This window comes from Lithobates pipiens, unplaced genomic scaffold (genome assembly GCF_037356315.1).
Source record: "Lithobates pipiens isolate NorthernLeopardFrog02 unplaced genomic scaffold, aLitPip1_a1.2 Scaffold_16, whole genome shotgun sequence".
Taxonomy (NCBI): domain Eukaryota; kingdom Metazoa; phylum Chordata; class Amphibia; order Anura; family Ranidae; genus Lithobates; species Lithobates pipiens.
Genome location: NW_027507748.1, coordinates 645,981,728 through 645,997,127, shown reverse-complemented (window position 1 = coordinate 645,997,127; position 15,400 = coordinate 645,981,728). Strand labels below are relative to the sequence as shown.

At 44.4% G+C, this 15,400-nt stretch overlaps 1 protein-coding gene across 1 annotated transcript in view; it reads right to left on the bottom strand.

Annotated features, from left to right (window-relative positions):
• CWF19L2 (CWF19 like cell cycle control factor 2) overlaps positions 1 to 15,400 on the bottom strand; it is a 339,825-nt gene that overhangs the window by 205,526 nt on the left and 118,899 nt on the right. Inside the window, exons 9-10 of the mRNA XM_077484334.1 lie at positions 15,259 to 15,352; positions 4,927 to 5,025 (exon numbers count right to left, since the gene is read on the bottom strand). Of these exons, the coding sequence (XP_077340460.1) occupies positions 4,927 to 5,025; positions 15,259 to 15,352 (193 nt within the window). The remainder of the gene's footprint in view (positions 1 to 4,926; positions 5,026 to 15,258; positions 15,353 to 15,400) is intronic.

The following is a 15,400-nucleotide window of genomic DNA, read 5'->3' as shown; positions in this document are numbered from 1 at the left end:
GACATGCTTGGCCAGCTCCTGAAACAGATTTCCCAATGCCCTTGTTCGAAGACTTGCTAGGTAAGTAATTAAGGCTGAACATGCACTGAGAAGTTTTATCTCCTGCTGAAGTAACGGAAATCAAAACGAAGAGAAAAAAATCCTAGGTGTATTCTTACTGCAGAGACACCCTGATCAGGTAGGCTGCATTCCCTATGTCTCAAGACTTAATTTTCAGTTTAAAGTGGAAAACCTCGCTAAGAACGATCATCTAAAACAATTACAGGCTATTCTGTGAATAAACTTTTCACGGCATTTCCACTGTCAGTATCTTTGTAAAGTCTGAACTTCTGTACATAGCCACCCCTTTTGCCCTGAATATTTTGTAGCTGAACCAGGGGGGAAAAAAACTTGACTCCCATTATGCAATAAAATCTCTACTCCATGCACAAAGTATAGACCAAGGGACTATGATCTATGGTGTAGTCTTGCCCTCAAATTCAGGACTTCTGGAGGGAGGTGGTCGCTGACATAAATGGTCTTGGAGACGTAAGGATCTCTCTAGACCAAGGGTCTCAAACTGGTGGCCCTCCAGCTGTTGGGGAACTACAAGTCCCATCATGCCTCTGCTTATTGGAGACATGCTTATAACTGTCAGCCTTACAATGCCTCATGGGAATTGTAGTTCTGCAACAGCTGGAGGGCCACCAGTTTGAGAATTCTGCTCTAGACCCTTTAATTCTTTTGTTGGGTATAACTGACAACCTATGGGCCTCCACACATCAAAAGCCGTTTGTATTTTACACAACATACTATGCTATAAAGACGATTCTTTTAACGTGGAAACTTGCTCAGCCTCCCACGGTGATGGATTGGAGATCAATGGTTAATGCAGTGCTCCCCCTCTACTGTCTTACGTACATGGAGCGTAATTGCCCCAAAAAGTTTGACAAAATTTGCTCATCTTGGGTTGAAGACAGGACGCTTAACTTTGAGGTTTAAAGGTTGAACCTGGCCTTTAGGGAACAGATTTTAATGGATTATCTCTGACTGTGTTGGCATAAGTGAGAAGAACAATGCCCCATCATTGGTATCAGGAGGAAAAGTGCCATGTTGCTGGTATCAGTGGGAGGAATAATGCCATGTTGTTGGTACCAGTTGGGAGGAATAGTGACCCATCATTGGTATCAGTGGGAGGAATAGTGTCCCATCATTGGTATCAGTGAGAGGAATAGTGTCCCATCATTGGTATCAGTGGGAGGAATAATGTCCCATCATTGGTATCAGTGGGAGGAATAATGTCCCATCATTGGTATCAGTGGGAGGAATAGTGCCCCATCATTGGTCTCAGAGGGAAGAATAATGCCCCATCATTGGTATCAGAGGGAAGAATAATGCCCCATCATTGGTATCAGAGGGAAGAATAATGCCATGTTGCTGGTATTAGGGGGAGGAATAGAGACCCTCTGTTGGTGTCAGGGGGAGGAATAGTGTACTAATTGTTGGTGTCAGTGGGAGGAATTTTGCCCTACTGTTGGCATCAGTGGAAAGAATGGTGCCTCATCATTGGTGTCAATGGGAGGAATGGTGCCTTGTATCAGTGGAAGGATAAGTGCCCCAATAGCTGGATAAATGAAAATGAAGGGCCACATCTGGCCTGCGAGCCGCAGTTTGGAGACCACTGATATAGGCAATCAGCGAGACTATAACAAATAGTTTTTCAATATCAGCTGCTCTCTCATTAGAATGAAAGGAGGTAAACGTGTTGTATTTAGCAATTTCAAAATAACGTTTAGCATTTTAAAATAATGTCCTGATTTTTATTTAGCCAAAAGTTTTCTCTAATTAATTGAAGAGGTACTCAAGCAAGCTAGAAAAGTTCAGCCAACAGTAACAACCTCTTATCTTAGATTAATAGCATCACAAGTGAAAACAGGACTGTAATTAGGTGTCCACTCTAGCCATTTTCTTATAAGGGAATATGTAAGGTCTTCCCAAGAGGGAATGCGGGGCAATGCACAGGGCAGAATGGCCAACAAACAGTTATGCGTCTTTATATGCATTGCACTGTGGTGCTCAAAATGTGAATATGCCTTGATTGGTGAATTGACAGTCTTGCTTTTCAGATGGTTGCCATTTTTCACCTGATACTACAACATTTTAAAACATAGCGCTCTGCACACACTCCAGAAAGTATTCTTTTTATATTGTTAAATATTACAAAAATACAATCAAAAAATAAACCTCATAAAAACAGATATTTGAAATGTTACAATGTTCAGGTAATAGGCCCGTCATTCTTGATTTAATACAGATAGGGCTAGATTTAATACGGATAGAGCTTGATTGCGGTTGGGATACAGGAAGGGGGGGGCAGTAAAAAGACATGGTTGGGATGTATTTTGACCTCTCCCTTAAAGTGGTTCTAAAGACGGGTGTTTTTTTTACCTTAATGCATTAAGGTAAAAAAAAACTTCTGTGTTCACCTCCCCCCCCCCCTCTCCCGACCCCCTTTTACTTACCCGAGCCTGATCATGATCCAGCACTGTGCCCGAGAGCAGTGGCTCTATCCTCCCTCCTTCTCCTCACTGGGCATGGAGGCAGCAGTGGGAGCCATTTGGTCCTGCTGCCGTCAATCACAGCCAGCAAGAAGGGATGGGGGGGTGGGCTGACCGTGCTGGGTGCTTCAATGGACAAACAGAGCCGGCTCCGGAAGTAGGTTGCTATGGGGGCACTCAGAAGGAGGGAGGAGCCAAGAGCGCTGGTGAGGGACCCCCAGAAGAGGATTGGGGGTGCTTTTTGCACAGCGCTGGTAAGTATAACCTGTTTGGTGTTAAAAAAAAATTATGGTACAAAGCTGCAAAGGCAGCAGGATATTCAAATATTATACCATTACGTTCAGCAGGTAGTACCACCACCGAATGCAACCTATTCAAGTGAATAGGGCCTCACCACAGCACACAGTAGCGCAGTGGTGGTACATGCTTTACAGAATTAAAGCACGTGCTGTGGTAGCCACATATCATTCTCACTGTCAGACAAATGCTTCCCCCACCAAATGCTAAATAAGACAGTATAAAAACACAGTAATGAGATCATTAAGATTAAGGTGTATGTAGGTCCCCTATATTTATCATTGAGTATAGCGGGCATCATGTCACACTATTGGGGTACTTTCACACTGGGGCGAGGGCTAATTGGCGATAAAGCGCCGTTAGTTTTAGGGGTGCTTTGCCGCCGTTTTAGCAGTGCTTTTCGGCCGCTAGCGGGGCACTTTTAACCCCTCCCCCCGGGGTCTTAATCTTTATGTGAAGCTAATTCAAAGATCTCAGATGGAGATCCTGCCAGTAATAGTACCCCCTGTTGCAGGTTGACAACCCTAAGCCACTGCCTCACAATTGTCAGCAGCATTGTCAGCCTGCATTGCATGCTCCTATGTTGGGCCTTTGGGCGATTTAATCAGATCTCCAGGTAAAAAAACTTTGTAGAAGAAGAAAACGGTATACAGTGTATACATGATGCCAAACATTTGATTTTGGGTTTACATAAACTTTAACCTGATTTAAAAAGAAAAATGTTCAGACTGCTGCAGTCAATTGCATTAATAAGCATTATGTTAAAGTTATACTAAAGTTTAGGTTTTCTTTTTGTGTTAAAAATAGCAAACTTGTTATATTTACCTGCTCTGTGCTGTGGTTTTGCACAGATCAGCCCAGATCCTCCTCTTCTTGGGTCCCTCTTCGGTGCTCCTGGCCCCTCCCTCCTGTCGAGTGCCCCCACAGCAAGCAGCTTGCTATGGGAGCACCCGGGCCCAGCTGCAGCTCCGTGTGTCCATTCAGACAAGGAGCCGCAGCCCAGACCCGCCCCCCCCTCTCTTCTCATTGGCTCACTGACTGACTGACGGCAGTGGGAACCAATGGCGTCTCAGCCAATGAGGAGGGAGTGTCCCGGACAGCCGAGTCTCTCATGCAACATCGCCGTATCGAGATGGGGCTCAGGTAAGTATTAGGGGGGCTGCTGCACACAGAATGCATTAAGATAAAAAAACCTTCTGCCTTTACAACCACTTTAAGGAAGCCTATTCATTATAGACTGCCATAACACTGCAAAAGATCAAAAAATGTACAACTTTTTTTGGGAGCATTGTAATCGTGAAGCACTGCCATGTGTTTGCTTTGGCTACTAACGTTTTGCATTGGGTTGACACTCACAATGAATGGCGCTGCACCAGAACACACTGCTTTACTGCAATACAAGTCTGAACGGGTCCTCAAGAACAACCCCCTTCTACATCGTTTGCATAAATAAACCACACGTCACCACTGCACAGTGCTTCATCCCTCAGCTCCACCTCCTTTCATTACAGTGAGATGCATGGTTTCATAGTAAGGTTGAATAAAGACACCAGTCCATCCAGTTCAACCTGAGTGTCTACAATTGTCCCTATCCCTGTACATCACACACTCACATTGGTCCCTACCCTCAATGAGCCCATAATCCAAGGTCCCCATTCATATACTAGGGTCAATTTTGGACAGAAGACAATTAACCTACCTGCATGTCTTTGGAGTGTGGAGGAAACCGGAGTACCCGGAGGAAACCCACACAGGCACAGGGAGAACATGCAAACTCCAGGCGGGTAGTGTTGTGGTTGGGATTTGAACCAGCAACCCTTCTTACTGCTAGGTGAGAGTGCTACCCACTACACCACTGTGCCGCCCCAAACAAATGCATGTGCTGAGCTAGAGTTGTGAACCAGTCACAGCATAGACTGCGAAGAAAATGCTACAGATTAAGGCATTTCATACCTTGCTGAAGATATTTAAAAGTAACAATTCTACAATGCCAAGTTATTATTATAAATTGTGCTTTTTCATTGCCCTTTCCTAGCAAGAATTCTCTTCTTGCTAGCACAACCACTTTAATTGCTGGAAGCCATGGCTTTACCTCTGATTTCTCACTTTTGACTTTCATGGGAGCTTGTGCTTGGTTTTGTCTCTGTTGGCGAGCTTCTTCCAACTGAGCTCGAAGTTTTGAAGCCAATGTCTGCAAGATCAAAACATTAATTTTAAAAAGTTAGAAAATAAAGTAAAAGCACTTCAAATAAGATTCTCTGCAAGCTGACGTAACAGTTAGACCTCAAGCAGAATTAACAATAAAAGCCCAAAAACATCGCATATGAGCCTCTATTTTTAAAAATATATATTTCCCAGTGAGGGTATCTCAGCAGCTACTGCTATAGGTTATTTTTGCTGGATTTTCTCATTACTTCTCATTGTATAATAGCACAAGGTAGAAGTGTTCAATTTGTTTTATTTCAACCACAATTCTAATGAGCTTGAAAAATGAAATCCAGGCCAATGCTTCTACAGGTATATGTGATGGGTCATATAGAATTATAATGAGCGTTTAACCCTTCTCACTAAATATGCATTGGGCAGAGGATATGGTATTAAAGGTCTTCCTCTTTCCAACTAAAAGCAGACATGTTGTGCAAGTGATAGCTCTCAAATTCAGCTGTCACTAATGCCACGTACACACAGACTATCCGGCGGACTTAGTCTGGCGGACAAATCACCGTAAAGTCCGCCGGACTGTCCGAGCGAGCGGACTTGCCCACACACGTTACTTTTCCGGCAGACTAGGTCCGGTGGACGTAGTCCGCCGGGTTATCCGTTCTACTTGAACGGACTTGCCCGCACACATGGAGGAAAGTCCATTCATTTTGAGCACAGCTCCAGGTAGCCGGGACTAGCGAAGGAAGCGTCGCTGGCCCCGTCACCTGGTATGGACTTAAAGGGGAAGCCCTATGCCGAAAAAACGGCGTGGGGGTCTCCCCCTAGGTCCATATCGGACCCCAAAGCACCTTGTCCCCATGTTGGTTGTCGGGGTCTGCGGGCGGGGGGCTTATGGGAATCCGGGAGCCCCCTTTAACAAGGGGGCCCCAGATCCCGGCCCCCCCACCCTATGTGAATGAGTATGGGGTACAATTTACCCCTACCCATTCACCTGTGAAAAAAATGTAAATAAAACACAACACACAAGGGTTAAAAATAGTTTATTGCACAGCTCCGGGGGTCTTCTTCCGTCTTGGGGGGGTCTTCTCGCCGGACTCCTCCGCTCTCTTCTGCTAGCTCTTTTACTAGCGGAGGAGCCTGGCTTTCTTCTTCGCCGCCGTCCGGGGGTCTTCTTCCAACTTCGGGGGTCTTGTCCCCCTCTTCGGTTCTTCTTGCCGGGCCTCCGCGCCTTCTTCTAGCTTTTATAAGCGGTGGCCCGGTCTTCCATCGCCGCTGTCTTCGTCGCCGTCGCCGACTTCCGTTCTTCTCTTCTTGAGCTGTTGCCTCATCGCTGTCTCTGGCTACAATGACAGGCACGGAGAGGTTGCTGGATCTGGCGGCAGAGGAGACCCTTGTGGATAATATTGAACTTTAAGATCTATGTGGAAGCTATTGGAGGTGCAAAATACCAGCCGAGGGGGCCAGTACTTACCTGCCAGGAATAAGATCACAACCCCTGGACCTTGCCGTTTGTTTGCTCTGCTGTTTACCTTACAGCAGTAAGGTAAGGGGCCACTCTACCCGGTGTGCCGTGAACACTGGAGATATAAGAGTTAAAGACACGGTTTTTGGCACCTTATTCTGAGAAGCACTGAATAAGCCACTGGTCACTTTATTCATCTCAGCTCACATAAAGACTGTATTATTTTGCTTCCTTTGCTTAAGCATGCACTGTGTGTTGCACGTTTTACTATAAGAAGAATTTTATGAGTTTATTACTTTGGAGATATCTATTTGAATATTTAAAGCACATGACACTTTATTATTTGGTTATCTGTGTTATTTAAATACTGGACACTCTATTTTATTATTCTTTGATTATTCACAATTTAATCTGCTGGAGGCACTTTATATATTTGGATTAGTTTTATATATACCGTGTGTAATATATAATTGTATAGTTTCGGGCGATCTTTACCACATTCACCTAACAGGAGGAGACACCACCTGATAGGAGGAGACATCACTCTTGGTAGTGTGTTACTTAGCAATATTGGTAATATATATCTAAGCACAAGGCACCTTAGTTTAGTTTAGTATAGTCTAGCTCAACCTTTTCAGGTAGCGCAACACCATTTATTTGATTTTTAAGAATGACAGGCACGCGACGTCTTATATAGGGACATCGCCGGATGATGTCCCCGCCCATTATGATGTCACAGTCCCAGAGGATGCTGGGACTGTGACATCATAATGGGTGTGGACATCATCCGGCGATGTCCCTATATAAGTCGCAGCATGCCACGTGCCTGTCATTGTGGCCAGAGACAGCGACGAGGCAACGGCTCAAGAAGAGAAGAAGAGAACAGAAAAGCAGAAGGCGGCAGCGACGAAGACAGCAGCGATAGAAGACCGGGCCACCCCTTGTAAAAGAGCTAGAAGAAGGCGCGGAGGCCTGGCAAGAAGAACCGAAGAGAGGGACAAGACCCCCGAAGTCGGAAGAAGACCTCCGGACGGTGGCGAAGAAGAAAGCTGGGCTCCTCTGCTAGTAAAAGAGCTAGGAAAAGAGCAGAAGATAGTGGAGGAGTCTGGTGAGAAGACCCCCGAAGACCCCCGGAGTTGTGCAATAAACTATTTTTAACCCTTGTGTGTTGTGTTTTATTTACATGTTTTTCACAGGTGAATGGGTAGGGGTACATTGTACCCCATACTCATTCACATAGGGTGGGGGGCCCCTTATTAAAGGGTGAGAAAAAGAAGGGTAGGGTTTGCGCTATGGAGACAATACAGTGGTGTGAAAAAGTGTCCTCATTTCCTGTTCCTTTGCATGTTTGTCACACTTAAGTGTTTCGGAACATCAAACCAATTTAAACAATAGTCAAGGACAACACAAGTAAACACAAAATGCAATTTGTAAATGAAGGTGTTTATTATTAAAGGTGAAAAAAAATCCAAACCATCATGGCCCTGTGTGAAAAAGTGATTGCCCCCTAAACCTAATAACTGGTTGGGCCACCCTTAGCAGCAACAACTGCCACCAAGCGTTTGCGATAACGTGCAATGAGGCTTTTACAGCGTCCTGGAGGAATTTTGGCCCACTCATCTTTGCAGAATTGTCCTAATTCAGTTACATTAGAGGGTTTTCGAGCATGAACGGCCTTTTTAAGGTCATACCACAACATCTCAATAGGATTCAGGTCAGGACTTTGGCTAGGCCACTCCAAAGTCTTCATTTTGTTTTTCTTCAGCCATTCGGTGGTGGACTTGCTGGTGTGTTTAGGATCATTGTCCTGCTGCAGAACCCAAGTTCGTTTCAGCTTGAGTACACGAACAGATGGTCGGACATTCTCCTTCAGGATCTCTTGGTAGACAGCAGAATTCATAGTTCCTTTTATCACGGCAAGTCTTCCAGGTCCTGAAGCAGCAAAACAGCCCCAGACCATCACACTACCACCACCATATTTTACTGTTGGTATAATGTTCTTTTTATGAAATGCAGTGTTCCTTCTACGCCAGATATACTTGGACACACACCTTCCAAAGAGTTCCACTTTTGTCTCATCGGTCCACAGAATGTTGTCCCAAAAGTCTTGGGGATCATCAAGATGTGTTGTGGAGAAATTGAGACGAGCTTTGATGTTCTTTTTGCTCAGCAGTGGTTTTCTCCTTGGAACTCTGCCATGGAGGCCATTTTTGCCCAGTCTTTTCCTGATGGTGGAGGCATGAACGCTGACCTTAACTGAGGCAAGTGAGGCCTGCAGTTCCTTGGACGTTGTTGTGGGGTCTTTTGTGACCTCTTGGATGAGTCGTCACTGCGCTCTTGGGGTAATTTTGGGCGGCCGGCCACTCCTGGGAAGGTTCACCACTGTTCCATGTCTTCGCTATTGGTGGATAATGGCTCTCACTGTGGTTCGCTGGATTCCCAAAGCTTTGGAAATGGCTTTATAACCCTTTACAGACTGATAGATCTCAATTACTTTCTTTCTCAATTGTTCCTGAATTTCTTTGGGTCTCGGCATGATGTGTAGCTTTTAAGGATCTTCTGGTGGACCTTACTGTGTCAAGCAGCTCCTATTTAAGTGATGCCTTGATTGTGAACAGGTGTGGCAATAATCAGGCCTGGGTGTGGCTAGAGAAATTGAACTCAGGTGTGGACAACCACAGTTATAGTATGTTTTAACAAGGGGGGCAATCACTTTTTCACACAGGGCCATGATGGTTTGGATTTTTTTTCACCTTTAATAATAAACACCTTCATTTACAAAGTGTATTTTGTGTTTACTTGTGTTGTCCTTGACTATTGTTTAAATTGGTTTGATGTTCCGAAACACTTAAGTGTGACAAACATGCAAAGGAACAGGAAATGAGGAAGGGGGCAAACACTTTTTCACACCACTGTAGTTGGAAATCACAAGAAGCCAAAAATAACAAGAAGCCAAAAAATAAAATAAAATAAAATGCTTGGAAGGGAGTGTTGCCATTCAGCAACACTAAAAATTGAAGTGGCAATTCAACCCTTATGCGATTTCTATGTCATGCGATTTTCATTTACGAATAGCAAGCGATTTATTCTACTAGCATAGGAGAGCGCCGTAACTACCTCCTCATTTTCATATAGCTTTTCCCTTATTAAAGGGGGCTCACAGATTCCGATAAGCCCCCCGCCCGCAGACCCCGACAACCAACGGCCAGGGTTTTGGGGAAGAGGCACTTGTCCTCATCAACGTGGGTACAAGGTGCTTTGGGGTGGGAGGGCCCCGCGGCCCCCCTTCTCCAAAGCACCCCCCGTGTTAAGGGCACGCGGCCTGGTACGGCTCAGGAGGGGGGGCGCCCACTAGTTCCCACCCCCTTTCCTGGCCGGCCGGGTAACGTGCTCCGTTTTTTTTGGCGTAGGTATTCCCCTTTAAGTCCATACCAGGTGACGGGGCCAGCAACGCTTCATTCGCTGGTCCCGGCTACCTGGAACCACGCTCAAAATGAACGGACTTTTCTCCATGCGGGAAAAGTCCGTTCATTTCAAAAGTACGGCAGACTAGCACACATGCAGCCGTATTGTCCGCCACATATTTTGGTGCAAAACTACTTTCTTAGTCCGCCGGACTTTTGGGTAAAAAAAAAGTCAGCCGGAGCCCACACACGGGGGGGATTGTCCGGCGGACTTGAGTCCACCAAACTTTTCCACCGGATTGTTTGATCGTGTGTACACGGCATTAGAGCATAAGTCCCTACTAATTACTGTGAAACAGAGTGCTTCCTGATCATATCACAATCTGATTGTGACTGATATGCAGCCTTTTTTTGATAAAATAAACCCAAATAAAAGGTGGCCGTGCACATATCTATAATACTGTAATTGTCAGATATAAATACAGTATGTAAAAAAGAAAACAAATACTATATTACCTAAAGTATTGGGACACCTGTCTTTACACGAGTATGAACTTTAACAGCACCCCAGTCTTCGCCCATTGTGTACAATATTGAGTTGGCCCACCCTTTGCAGCTATAACAGCTTCAGCTCTTCTGGGAAGGCTGTCCACAAGGTTTAGGAGTGTCTCTATTGGAATATTTGACCATTCTTCCAGAAGCAAACTTTTGAAGTCAGGCACTGATGTGGCTGAGAAGGCCTGACTAGCAGTCTCCGCTGTAATTCATCCAAAAGGTGTTCTATCAGTTTGAGATCAGGACTCTGAAGGCCAGTCAAGTTCATCCGCCCCAAAACTCACTCATCCGTGTCTTTATGAACCTTGCTTTGTGTACTAGTGCGCAGTTATGTTGAAACAGGAAGGGGCCATCTGCAAACTGTTCCCACAAAGTTGGGAGCATGAAATTGTCCAAAATGTCTTGGTATGCTGGCATCTTAAGAGTTCCCTTCACTGGAACTGAGGGGCCAAGCCCAAACCCTAAAAAAAACAACCACCACGCCATAATCCCCCCTCCAAGTGATTTGGACCGGTGCACAAAGCAAGGTCCATAAAAGACATGGATGAGCGAGTTTGGGGTGGAGGAACTTGACTGGCCTGCAATGTATGTCTGAAGATGTCATATGACCACCCCTAGGCATGAGACCTAAAGTAACAGCTGATCACATAACCTAAGCTGTCCCATTCTGTATTCCTTGTGTTTTAACTCCACCAAAAGCTTTTGAGCTGTAGTTGAATGAGGAGTTACATCAATGACCAAAAAAAAGGCAATTGTCAATGTTATATTCAAATTAGTTTTAAAACCATGAGAAGTCTTCCTATTTTATTTATTGTTAATTTGTCATTTCTGGTCAGAAATTCACATTCAGTCACCAGCAGCCATTTTAAAAAAAGAATTTGGTTTCCAATTTAGATACATTATTGTTTTATGTAAAAAGCAGCATTGTGTAAATTTGTAGTTGAAGTAAGCAACCAATCACTATGCACCTAATTGATAAGCAGCAACAAACAGCAAACATTTACTCATTACTGCCAAGTACGCCATATAATTAAACTATTAATTTTGCAGTTATGTAGGCAAGCGATAGTGTGTGTTATTAGTTTACAATGCACCCTGGAGAGATTTTATGATTGCAGAAAATAACAAAATTAATAAAAGTGCAGAGAAGCAGGACAAATAATGTCCTTGCTTCCCCGCATCGGCACTTTGTTTACTTTTATACTTACTCCCTTAATTGAGTTAAGATGCAATTCCTTGTTGGATGCAAGGTGGGCCCAGAAGCCACGATAGTCCAAGCCCACTGTGTGTGCTGAATACCAAGCATGGGAACTAAACTCCCCGATGGTGTCATGATGAACTGTACTAACCTAGCAGGAGGGCATACCTTGTCTTACCCATCCAGGATAAAATCACTACAATTTTGGGTGAATTCTCACATGAAACTATACCTACTTATAATTGAGGTTTTCATTTTCAGTGGATGCCAGCAGGTTTAGTTACTATGTTTCTGTATGTGTCGCAGGTTCTTTTGCTGCTCACTAAATCAATCGAATGACAGCCATCAGGAAGGTGTTGTATCGTCTCCTGCTCGTGGTTTCGGGGCGCATGCAGAGCAGCCCCATTCACTTGAATGGGCTGTGCTCGATGGGCGCTACACCCACTAAAACAGAAGTGAACATAATTCTGCCACAGAATGTGTACATCCCCGGCTAAAGGGGAAGCAGTTTGGGGGGGAATGCTACAGTGAACAAGCCCTTAGCTTCTTTCTGCAAAGGTAACTCTGAAGAGTTTAGCGTTTTTATTTATAATTAAGATTATAAAGGGGTTTTTTTTTATTATTGAATGGTGCTACACATTTACAATTTTATTTATTAGTCACGGATTGACCTTTTAGGTGATTGTAGCAGTTTGACCTCAATTTATTTTTATCACTTTGACAGTGTGGGAATACAATTTCACTTTTTTTTATTATTACCATGATTTTATGAATCTTTATAGAAAATCCTTATTTTAATTTGTTACATTGAAATTACGGACTGTTTTGTACATCAGTGACATGAAATTCGAGTCAAATCCACATCTTGTAACACTGAATGGAAAAGTCTAATCAGGGTGAAAAAATACTTATACAAGGCAATGTATTAAGCAGCAAATATATATTAGAAATTATAGAAATGTTTTTCTTTAATGCAAAACTGTGCTTTGCTCCGCCACACAAGCAACAGGTTCACTCTGCCCCCCTCCCTAATCTCCTATATATACTCTTTCTTTGCTGCCCTACGACCAACCAAAGGTAGCAAAGAAATTAAGCCCCTTATGAGTTCCAAGTTGCTCTGGTTGGAGTATAGATTTTTAAAAACTAAGTTTAGCTAAAACTAAACACACAAAAAACAGCATAAGGGATATAACCTACAGCTAGTACGATGTGTCCCTTGTCCTGTTTTGTCCGTTTTCAATAACAATCTTAATTTTTCCTACCACACCCCACTGTTATAATATTCCAAAGCTAAGCCTCAATTCACACTATGCTAAAAAGCAAAAAGTTGCGCTAATCCCAACATATGAACAAAATCAAAATGCAAATATAAAGAAAAGTTAATTGAAGCCAAGTCCTAAGTATGAAGGTGCCATGCAGATGTGATCGGTGGACAGATGGATGTAAGACTCAAATCACTGGTGTAAAATCCATCTGTCCACCGATCACGTCTGCATGGCACCTTCATACTATTTGTACTTAGGACTTGGCTTCAATGAACTTTTATTTATATTTGTATTTTGATTTTGTTCATATGTTGGGATATTAGTGCAACTTTTTGCTTTTTAACTTTTGTGACTATGTATCTATCACGTAGTATTGCAGCTTTTTCCTAACAGTTAGTATTGTGTGCATCTAAGCGCAGTTTACACCTTCTTTTTGCCATATACTCGGTTCACACTATGTACCGCTTGTGAATCGTACAGGCACCACACCACATTCCTGTTCAATTCCCATGTGATTCAGCGTGGTGCAATTTGAGCCCATTTACTTTGAATGGCCTCAAATTTGCACCAAAGTCATTCAGGTATTGATTTTGGAACCACACTGCAACCAGATCGCATGGTGCTTTTGTTCAGAGAGCTCATGTCATTACTAGAAGCTCTAGTACAGTTTCCATGGATGGCAGATAGCACATGAAAGGGTGGGCATAGTCAGGCTCCATTGATGAAAGCTCCTGCCAGTTGCCTTTTAGCCAGATTACATGCAATGTGTGTGCAATGCGAATTCAGCCATATAGGTTGCATGGCTGAATTTGCATCTCATCCAGATCAAACTCGTGCAGGACCCTTTTTTTGGTCCGCACCAGAATCGGATCGCATGGGTGTTCACAACTATGCAATTTCCCTGTATGAATTGACAGTTTGCACTGCGATATGCAAACCGATCTGTGGGTGTCATTAACTTTGTATTGACACTCCCAGCGGTTCGCATAGGGCAGTGTGAACCGCCGGCGGGAGACACGTGATGTGCGTCCTCTGCTATCCCCTCCTCCACAGCGGTGTCCTCTGCCTCCTTTCACCTCATATAATATACTATACCCCCCCCCCCCCCCACACACACACTTTTGTGTCCTATGCTCCCCTTCCTCACACACACTGACCCCCCCAACAGTAGTGTCCTCTGCCCCCCATAATAGTGTCCTCTACTATTCCCCTCCACTGTAGTGCCCATTGTCCCCCTATAGCAGTGTCCTCTGCACCCTCCCCTACACACAGTAGTGTCTTCTGCCCCTCTCTGTAGTGCTTTCCACAGCAGTGTCCTCTGCACCCTCCCCTACACACAGTAGTGTCTTCTGCCCCTCTCTGTAGTGCTTTCCACAGCAGTGTCCTCTGCAGCCCCCTACACACAATAATTTCCTCTGCGAACCCCCCCCCCCCCCCCCGGTGCCCTCTGCCATCCCATAGCAATGTCCTCTGCACCAAACCCCCCCCAGTAGTGCCTGCCTCCCCCCCACCATAGCAGTTTTTTCTGCAACCCTCCCTCACAGTTGTGTCCTCTCCTCTGCCCCCCCCCCCCCAAAGCACTATCCTCTGTTTCTACTCCTCCAGTAGTGTCCTTTGCCCCCCTATAGCTGCTTCCCTGGTCGCTCCCTACACACAGCTGTAGGTATAACTCTACATCACAGAGAAGTTGAGAGGCTACACTGAGTGGAGGGTGAGACCGGGAGCTGCTTTAGTTAAATTTTTATGCTAACAAGCTGATGATTGGTTGCTAGGACCACCTAGCAACCAATCATCTGCTAGTTAACTTGCAAAAGTAACTAAAGCAGCTCCCGGTCCCCCCCTCCATCCAGCATGGCTTTGCCTCTCGCTCCTCTCTGCTAGTGAAGGGAGAGCAATGCCGGCGGAGACAGGGGGAAGTATCGGCACACCATCCTGATCGAGATCTACCGGTCGGCTTCCCGCGATCGACAGGTAGCTCGCTATTGATGGGTTGCCAACCCAGGGTATAGACAAATCATAGGTTTTTAAGGGCAGGGCAGCTTAGATCTTCAAATTTGTCTGACAATGTCTTCTTAATTTGTGGGAGTCAGAAGAAGGCATGGAGTGTCTGTGCCACCTCTATTAGCTCATCATCTTGACAAACACATGGAGTATAGGGAGAAGAGAAGTTTTTTTTTACTGTATTTAGAGTGGCTCAGCTATTACCAGGGTTGTTTTATATAATCAGTTTAAATGCAAGCAATGCTTAGCATGGGTTATGTTTTAAAAAGTACACAATATTGGCCCACAGTGCAAAGATTTCCTAAGTTGAAGACACCTTCCAAAGAAATCAAACAAAAGTTCCAAAATCACATATAAGATGGAAACAGCAACTCACCATGTTACCCATTATTTCTGCTTTGACAATTTTGGCCCCCAGCTTATTCATCTCTTCCTCCGTAAGTATCTGGGCTGGCTGTGGTGTATCAGGTCTGTATAAATGAAAAGAATCCAGAGTTAATTCTAGTATATAAAAAGTA